This window comes from Hyla sarda, chromosome 5 (assembly GCF_029499605.1).
Source record: "Hyla sarda isolate aHylSar1 chromosome 5, aHylSar1.hap1, whole genome shotgun sequence".
Lineage (NCBI taxonomy): Eukaryota > Metazoa > Chordata > Amphibia > Anura > Hylidae > Hyla > Hyla sarda.
The window spans coordinates 142349309-142359721 of record NC_079193.1 but is presented as its reverse complement, the minus strand read 5'-3'; the positions used below and the strand labels follow the sequence as shown (position 1 = coordinate 142359721).

The following is a 10413-nucleotide window of genomic DNA, read 5'->3' as shown; positions in this document are numbered from 1 at the left end:
GTTGCGCTATCTGTTGTGACTGCTGGGCGACCACCGTGGTGAGGTCAGCGACAACTGGCAGAGGAACTTCAGCGGGATCCATGGCCGGATCTACTGTCACGATGCCGGCTGGCAGGTAGTGGATCCTCTGTGCCAGAGAGGGATTGGCGTGGACCGTGCTAGTGGACCGGTTCTAAGCCACTACTGGTTTTCACCAGAGCCCGCCGCAAAGCGGGATGGTCTTGCTGCGGCGGTAGTGACCAGGTCGTATCCACTAGCAACGGCTCACCTCTCTGGCTGCTGAAGATAGGCGCGGTACAAGGGAGTAGGCAAAAGCAAGGTCGGACGTAGCAGAAGGTCGGGGCAGGCAGCAAGGATCGTAGTCAGGGGCAACGGCAGAAGGTCTGGAAACACAGGCAAGGAACACACAAGGAACGCTTTCACTGGCACTAAGGCAACAAGATCCGGCAAGGGAGTGCAGGGGAAGTGAGGTGATATAGGGAAGTGCACAGGTGAACACACTAATTGGAACCACTGCGCCAATCAGCGGCGCAGTGGCCCTTTAAATCGCAGAGACCCGGCGCGCGCGCGCCCTAGGGAGCGGGGCCGCGCGCGCCGGGACAGAACAGACGGAGAGCGAGACAGGTAGGGGAGCCGGGGTGCGCATCGCGAGCGGGCGCTACCCGCATCGCGAATCGCATCCCGGCTGGCAGCGGAATCGCAGCGCCCCGGGTCAGAGGACGTGACCGGAGCGCTGCCGCGGGGAGAGTGAAGCGAGCGCTCCGGGGAGGAGCGGGGACCCGGAGCGCTCGGCGTAACAGTTGTCTTTATACAGAGGATGAGGATCGGCTGGCAGAGTGAGGAACCAATGATGTCCAGGCGTCAAACTTTACAGAGGAAGAGGGAGCTGGAAGAAGACCTGGCGTCTGGACCAGATGAAGAAGAAAAGGAAAGACAACAGAGAAGACGTCTCCTGTGAGTGATTTTATGTTTGTGTATTCTCCTGACTGTCCCATTAGATCTCTCGTCACTTCTAAGTTTTGCAGTAATAATGGATGACACTGTACCCCAATTTGAGGCTCCAGCTGTTACAAAACTACAACTCCTATAACGCCTGAAGATCTCCAGACATAATGGGGGTTGTAGCTTGGCAACAGCTGGAAAGAGTAACTTAAACTGAAGTGATTTTAGACCATGCAGCCATTTTATTTTAACGGGGGCCTGACTCCTGTGACACCCACCAAAAAAAAAAAGGGGATATAGTCTAATATACCCAGGCCTATTTTTGGTCTCAGTCTGTTCCTTACTTGACAGGCCCGCAACAGGTCTCAGTGGAAAGGAAGGGGGACTATCGGGGGGGGGGGGGGATCCATCATAAAGAAGTGCTCCGTCTTCCAGGCAGTCTTAATCTGGCCCTGACCATATAGGCAAGGGACATCACTGCTATGGGGCCTGGTGGACAGGGGGGCCCAGTCAGGGGCTAATGGCCTGGCTCCTCAATCCAGGACAATTCTCCAGGATCCATAGGCCTATAGGCCTGCGAGCATCACCAAGCTGTCAGTGTAGGCTGCAGACAGATTCAGGCTGCGACCTACACTGGGTGCAGAGCGTGACCTCTGCCCTGTCACAGGTGGTGATGTCACTCGTCATTGCCACCTGCACCAGGGAGAGGAAGGCAATCTATAAAATGTATGGCTAATCAGGGGACTACCTGGCTAATCTGGAGATTCCTTACCTACTTAGGGGACGGGGGATTCCTGGCTAATCTGGTCACTACCTGGCTAATCTAGGGATTATCTGCTTGCTGGTGGGGGAGTTTGCCTAATGGGGGTGGCTATGTGCCTAATGGGGGGGACTCCCTGCTAATGAGGCCATCCCCGCCTAAAGCATGTCCATTACTGTCTGGCAGTTACGTACTAAAATCACCTTATGATGGATAACCCCTTTAAGAGCTGAGGCATATGCTCTCAAATCAGCCAAGTGCAAGTAAAAAGTGCAAAAATCATGTATGAGGATGCGGTCCATCGAAAGTCCTTCTCCGAAAAGGAGAGAGGGTCCCCATAAACCAAACCCTTTGCCTCTGGGCCAAAAGGCACCTGCAAGGTTCCAGGTACAATGTCCCCTTTCGCCAAAGCTACTGAGGGACCGAAAATGTCCCTGCGAACAACTAGGCATCAGCCAAAGAAGGGGTAAGTACGGAGCTGGACAGATCAATACAGATAGTAGTAGCAAACAGGTTTATTACCAAGATGCAACATGTTTTGCAGCGTAGACCAGCTGCTTCATCAGCCATGCCTGATGAAGCAGCTGGTGTATGCTGTGAAACGTGTTGCATCTTGGGAATAAACTTGTTTACTACTACCTGTATTGATCTGTCCAGCGCCATGTTTACCCACCACCTCCTTAAAGCAAGCTTGTCTCCTACCTATTGAATTGTCATGTGAAAGGGCTGCAGGACAATCCCTTTATGCCTTGTTCCATGGTTGTGTATGTTGTACACAACCTATTGGGGTAAGCGTATCTCTCACCCCGCTATTTCCCTTCCCTTCATTGCTAGGACTTACTACGCTATGGAGCACTCTCTTTATTCATTTTAAAGCAGGGGTAAGATATACCTGCCTTATGGGGGGCTACACCTGCCTACTAGGGAGAAACACTTGCCTAATGTGGGGGGGGGGCTTCCAGTATAATGGGGGAACTCACTGCCTTAGGGAGACATACTTAATGGGGCACCTACTTGCTTACCTACTTTTACTGTGTGGAGCATATTTTTACCATTTGGGGACCAAAGATGGGGATTATATAGAGGTGGGATACGTGTTGAAAACAAAAATCAGTCTAAGATGTCTTTCTGTCACATTCTACAGAAAAAAGTCATAGCTGGAAGACATTGTCATGGCGGTTTGATGAAGAACAGGGAAAGAGAACGTCTCCAAAAAGACATTACCTGTGAGTCACTGCTAAAATCTACCGCTACATGGTCACTATGTGGGGGAAAATTAGTCTGGAAGGGTGAAAGGTCCAAAATTTGCCTGGAGCCCATGGGATTCTATGACTACTACAATCTAGGCAATTCTTCCACAGAATAATGGGATTATCAAGGGCGCTAAGAAAACTTCCACAACAAGGTAAGATAGAGAAAGTTTATTACCCAACATGCAATGTGTTTCGTGCAATGGGAACAGCGGGAGAAAAAGACAGCACAAGCAGCATTTCTTCTCTCCTGACGGGTGTCACACTGCCGTGTCGTAATGGCAGTGTGAAAGGAGCCTAACACAGGTACAACATATATATATATATATATATATATATATATATATATATATATATATATATAAAACATTTATCCATTCAAGGGTCCAACACAAATTAACCCTTCATTGTTTAAACACAAATAACATAAATATTACCAATAAAAATGACAAATCACGGCACAAAAAATTTGCCCTCATCTCCCTGTATACAGAAAATTTGAAAAGTTATAGGGGTTAGAAAAGGACAATTTTACACATACCAAATTTGTTTTAAAAAAAAGTTAGCATTATTTTTAAAAGTAGGACAATAATAGGATATCGTTTAAATCGCATTGACCTGCAGAATAAATATAATGTATCATTTTCACCATAAAGTGCACTGTGTAAAAACCAAACCCTCCAAAATTTGCCATATGTTATTTTCTGATTACACAAGATTAAGCAGCAATGAAGGATGAAGCAGCTACTATTTTCACCACTAGGGGCCGCTGTATCCTTTTCCTTCCACCATGCACACTTCACTCCATTGTCCTCTCTAATGTACCAGCTTATTGCTAAACTGTATGGCGGCGGCCATCTTTGTGAAGCCTAGTGTTTACCAATTCATTGCGACCTCTTATGAATGAAGGAGGAGGTTAGTGATGGTGGGACGCGTTATATGAGGATCACAACATCCGGGTGAGTAGTGTGTAAATCCCGTGGTGTAATCTCTTATAGATGGCATCTGTGTAGTTGGGTTTATAGCTCTGCTATTGATATGTATAGGATGTAATACATGTGTAGGGGAAATGTGTAACCTCGTCTTCTGTGCCAGAGCGACCATCGCAGTAAAGTAGAGGGGAGAGCAGTTCTGGCTGGTGCCTTTCTGTCCCTAACCCAGCTCTCCAGCTATTGTAAAACTACAACTCCCAGCATGTCCTGACAGCCTTCTTCAACAGCTGGGGAGCCTAAATTGGATAACACTAATCTAGGGCAGTGGCCTCCAAACTGTGGCTCCCCAGATGGGACATGCTAAAAGGAATGACAAAGTGGGATGCCCATAGACTATAAGAGGGAAGTGGAATGCCCATAGACTATAACAGGGAAGTGGAATGCCCATAGACTATAACAGGGAAGTGGAATGCCCATAGACTATAACAGGGAAGTGGAATGCCATAGACTATAACAGGGAAGTGGAATGCCCATAGACTATAACAGGGAAGTGGAATGCCCATAGACTATAAGAGGGAAGTGGAATGCCCATAGACTATAACAGGGAAGTGAATGCCCATAGACTATAACAGGGAAGTGGAATGCCATAGACTATAACAGGGAAGTGGAATGCCCATAGAATATAACAGGGAAGTGGAATGCCCATAGAATATAACAGGGAAGTGGAATGCCCATAGACTATAACAGGGAAGTGGAATGCCCATAGACTATAACAGGGAAGTGGAATGCCATTAGACTATAACAGGGAAGTGGAATGCCCATAGACTATAACAGGGAAGTGGAATGCCCATAGACTATAACAGGGAAGTGGAATGCCATAGACTATAACAGGGAAGTGGAATGCCCATAGACTATAACAGGGAAGTGGAATGCCCATAGACTATAACAGGGAAGTGGAATGCCCATAGACTATAACAGGGAAGTGGAATGCCCATAGACTATAACAGGAAGTGGAATGCCCATAGACTATAACAGGAAGTGAATGCCCATAGACTATAACAGGGAATTGGAATGCCCATAGACTATAACAGGGAAGTGAATGCCCATAGACTATAACAGGGAAGTGGAATGCCCATAGACTATAACAGGGAAGTGGAATGCCATAGACTATAACAGGGAAGTGGAATGCCCATAGGACTATAACAGGGAAGTGGAATGCCCATAGACTATAACAGGGAAGTGGAATGCCCATAGACTATAACAGGGAAGTGAATGCCCATAGACTATAACAGGGAAGTGGAAATGCCCATAGACTATAACAGGGAAGTGGAATGCCATAGACTATAACAGGGAAGTGGAATGCCCATAGACTATAACAGGGAAGTGGAATGCCCATAGACTATAACAGGGAAGTGGAATGCCCATAGACTATAACAGGGAAGTGGAATGCCCATAGACTATAACAGGGAAGTGGAATGCCCATAGACTATAACAGGGAAGTGGAATGCCCATAGACTATAACAGGGAAGTGGAATGCCCATAGACTATAACAGGGAAGTGGAATGCCCATAGACTATAACAGGGAAGTGGAATGCCCATAGACTATAACAGGGAAGTGGAATGCCATAGACTATAACAGGGAAGTGGAATGCCCATAGACTATAACAGGGAAGTGGAATGCCCATAGGACTATAACAGGGAATTGAATGCCCATAGACTATAACAGGGAAGTGGAATGCCCATAGACTATAACAGGGAAGTGGAATGCCCATAGACTATAACAGGGAAGTGGAATGCCCATAGACTATAACAGGGAAGTGGAATGCCCTAGACTATAACAGGGAAGTGGAATGCCATAGACTATAACAGGGAAGTGGAATGCCCATAGACTATAACAGGGAAGTGGAATGCCCATAGACTATAACAGGGAAGTGGAATGCCCATAGACTATAACAGGGAAGTGGAATGCCCATAGACTATAACAGGGAAGTGGAATGCCCATAGACTATAACAGGGAAGTGGAATGCCCATAGACTATAACAGGGAAGTGGAATGCCCATAGACTATAACAGGGAAGTGGAATGCCCATAGACTATAACAGGGAAGTTGGAATGCCATAGACTATAACAGGAAGTGGAATGCCCATAGACTATAACAGGGAAGTGGAATGCCCATAGACTATAACAGGGAAGTGGAATGCCCATAGACTATAACAGGGAAGTGGAATGCCATAGACTATAACAGGGAAGTGGAATGCCCATAGACTATAACAGGGAAGTGGAATGCCCATAGACTATAACAGGGAAGTGGAATGCCCATAGAATATAACAGGGAAGTGGAATGCCCATAGACTATAACAGGGAAGTGGAATGCCCATAGACTATAACAGGGAAGTGGAATGCCCATAGACTATAACAGGAAGTGGAATGCCCATAGACTATAACAGGGAAGTGGAATGCCCATAGACTATAACAGGGAAGTGAATGCCCATTAGACTATAACAGGGAAGGTGGAATGCCCATAGACTATAACAGGGAAGTGGAATGCCCATAGACTATAACAGGGAAGTGAATGCCCATAGACTATAACAGGGAAGTGGAATGCCCCATAGACTATAACAGGGAAGTGGAATGCCCATAGACTATAACAGGGAAGTGGAATGCCATAGACTATAACAGGGAAGTGGAATGCCCATAGACTATAACAGGGAAGTGGAATGCCCATAGACTATAACAGGGAAGTGGAATGCCCATAGACTATAACAGGGAATTGGAATGCCCATAGACTATAACAGGGAAGTGGAATGCCCATAGACTATAACAGGGAAGTGGAATGCCCATAGACTATAACAGGGGAAGTGGAATGCCCATAGACTATAACAGGGAAGTGGAATGCCCATAGACTATAAACAGGGAAGTGGAATGCCCATAGACTATAACAGGGAAGTGGAATGCCCATAGACTATAACAGGGAAGTGGAATGCCCATAGACTATAACAGGGAAGTGGAATGCCCATAGACTATAACAGGGAAGTGGAATGCCATAGACTATAACAGGGAAGTGGAATGCCCATAGACAATAACAGGGAAGTGGAATGCCCATAGACTATAACGAGGGAAGTGGAATGCCCATAGACTATAACAGGGAAGTGGAATGCCCATAGACTATAACAGGGAAGTGGAATGCCCATAGACTATAACAGGGAAGTGGAATGCCCATAGACTATAACAGGGAAGTGGAATGCCCATAGACTATAACAGGGAAGTGGAATGCCCATAGACTATAACAGGGAAGTGGAATGCCCATAGACTATAACAGGGAAGTGGAATGCCCATAGACTATAACAGGGAAGTGAATGCCCATAGACTATAACAGGGAAGTGGAATGCCCATAGACTATAACAGGGAAGTGGAATGCCCATAGACTATAACAGGGAAGTGGAATGCCATAGACTATAACAGGAAGTGGAATGCCCATAGACTATAACAGGGAAGTGGAATGCCCATAGACTATAACAGGGAAGTGGAATGCCCATAGACTATAACAGGAAGTGGAATGCCCATAGACTATAACAGGGAAGTGGAATGCCCATAGACTATAACAGGGAAGTGGAATGCCCATAGACTATAACAGGGAAGTGGAATGCCCATAGACTATAACAGGGAAGTGGAATGCCCATAGACTATAACAGGGAAGTGGAATGCCCATAGACTATAACAGGGAAGTGGAATGCCCATAGACTATAACAGGGAAGTGGAATGCCCATAGACTATAACAGGGAAGTGGAATGCCCATAGACTATAACAGGGAAGTGGAATGCCCATAGACTATAACAGGGAAGTGGAATGCCCATAGACTATAACAGGGAAGTGGAATGCCCATAGACTATAACAGGGAAGTGGAATGCCCATAGACTATAACAGGGAAGTGGAATGCCCATAGACTATAACAGGGAAGTGGAATGCCCATAGACTATAACAGGGAAGTGGAATGCCCATAGACTATAACAGGGAAGTGGAATGCCCATAGACTATAACAGGGAAGTGGAATGCCCATAGACTATAACAGGGAAGTGGAATGCCCATAGACTATAACAGGGAAGTGGAATGCCCATAGACTATAACAGGAAGTGGAATGCCCATAGACTATAACAGGGAAGTGGAATGCCCATAGACTATAACAGGGAAGTGGAATGCCCATAGACTATAACAGGGAAGTGGAATGCCCATAGACTATAACAGGGAAGTGGAATGCCCATAGACTATAACAGGGAAGTGGAATGCCCATAGACTTTAACAGGGAAGTGGAATGCCCATAGGACTATAACAGGGAAGTGGAATGCCCATAGACTATAACAGGGAAGTGGAATGCCATAGACTATAACAGGGAAGTGGAATGCCCATAGACTATAACAGGGAAGTGGAATGCCCATAGACTATAACAGGGAAGTGGAATGCCCATAGACTATAACAGGGAGAGTGGAATGCCATAGACTATAACAGGGAAGTGGAATGCCCATAGACTATAACAGGGAAGTGGAATGCCATAGACTATAACAGGGAAGTGGAATGCCCATAGACTATAACAGGGAAGTGGAATGCCCATAGACTATAACAGGGAAGTGGAATGCCATAGACTATAACAGGAATTGGAATGCCCATAGACTATAACAGGGAAGTGGAATGCCCATAGACTATAACAGGAAGTGGAATGCCCATAGACTATAACAGGGAAGTGGAATGCCCATAGACTATAACAGGGAAGTGGAATGCCCATAGACTATAACAGGGAAGTGGAATGCCCATAGACTATAACAGGGAAGTGGAATGCCCATAGACTATAACAGGGAAGTGGAATGCCCATAGACTATAACAGGGAAGTGGAATGCCCATAGACTATAACAGGGAAGTGGAATGCCCATAGACTATAACAGGGAAGTGGAATGCCCATAGAATATACAGGGATTGGAATGCCCATAGACTATAACAGGGAAGTGGAATGCCCATAGACTATAACAGGGAAGTGGAATGCCCATAGACTATAACAGGGAAGTGGAATGCCCATAGACAATAACAGGGAAGTGGAATGCCCATAGACTATAAGAGGGAAGTGGAATGCCCATAGACTATAACAGGGAAGTGGAATGCCCATAGACTATAACAGGGAAGTGGAATGCCCATAGACTATAACAGGGAAGTGAATGCCCATAGACTATACAGGGAAGTGGAATGCCCATAGACTATAACAGGGAAGTGGAATGCCCATAGACTATAACAGGGAAGTGGAATGCCCATAGACTATAACAGGGAAGTGGAATGCCCATAGACTATAACAGGGAAGTGGAATGCCCATAGACTATAACAGGGAAGTGGAATGCCCATAGACTATAACAGGGAAGTGGAATGCCCATAGACTATAACAGGGAAGTGGAATGCCCATAGAATATAACAGGGAAGTGGAATGCCCATAGACTATAACAGGGAAGTGGAATGCCCATAGACTATAACAGGGAAGTGGAATGCCCATAGACTATAACAGGGAAGTGGAATGCCCATAGACTATAACAGGGAAGTGGAATGCCCATAAGAGCATATAACAGGGAAGTGGAATGCCCATAGACTATAACAGGGAAGTGGAATGCCCATAGACTATAACAGGGAAGTGGAATGCCCATAGACTAAACAGGAAGTGGAATGCCCATAGACTATAACAGGGAAGTGGAATGCCCATAGACTATAACAGGGAAGTGGAATGCCATAGACTATAACAGGGAAGTGGAATGCCCATAGACTATAACAGGGAAGTGGAATGCCCATAGACTATAACAGGGAAGTGGAATGCCCATAGACTATAACAGGGAAGTGGAATGCCCATAGACTATAACAGGGAAGTGGAATGCCCATAGACTATAACAGGGAAGTGGAATGCCCATGAGACTATAACAGGGAAGTGGAATGCCCATAGACTATAACAGGGAAGTGGAATGCCCATAGACTATAACAGGGAAGTGGAATGCCCATAGACTATAACAGGAAGTGGAATGCCATGCTAACAGGAGTGATGCCCATAGACTATAACAGGGAAGTGGAATGCCCATAGACTATAACAGGGAAGTGGAATGCCCATAGACTATAACAGGGAAGTGGAATGCCCATAGACTATAACAGGGAAGTGGAATGCCCATAGACTATAACAGGGAAGTGGAATGCCCATAGACTATAACAGGGAAGTGGAATGCCCATAGACTATAACAGGGAAGTGGAATGCCCATAGACTATAACAGAGGAAGTGGAATGCCCATAGACAATAACAGGGAAGTGGAATGCCCATAGACTATAACAGGGAAGTGGAATGCCACATAGACTATAACAGGGAAGTGAATGCCCATAGACTATAACAGGGAAGTGAATGCCCATAGGACTATAACAGGGAAGTGGAATGCCCATAGACTATAACAGGGAAGTGGAATGCCCATAGACTATAACAGGAAGTGGAATGCCCATAGACTATAACAGGAAGTGGAATGCCC

The 10413-nt window shown here is 46.0% G+C and overlaps 1 protein-coding gene across 4 annotated transcripts in view; it reads left to right on the top strand.

The window, feature by feature from the left end:
- Positions 1 to 3772: 3772 nt before the first annotated feature.
- Positions 3773 to 10413, top strand: part of RP9 (RP9 pre-mRNA splicing factor) — a 42302-nt gene continuing 35661 nt past the window's right edge. Inside the window, exon 1 of one of the 4 annotated variants that reach the window (XM_056520421.1) lies at positions 3773 to 3911. In XM_056520421.1, the coding sequence (XP_056376396.1) occupies positions 3856 to 3911 (56 nt within the window). In that variant the 5' untranslated portion in view covers positions 3773 to 3855. The remainder of the gene's footprint in view (positions 3912 to 10413) is intronic. The other 3 variants (XM_056520423.1, XM_056520420.1, XM_056520424.1) reach the window with 3 other exon arrangements.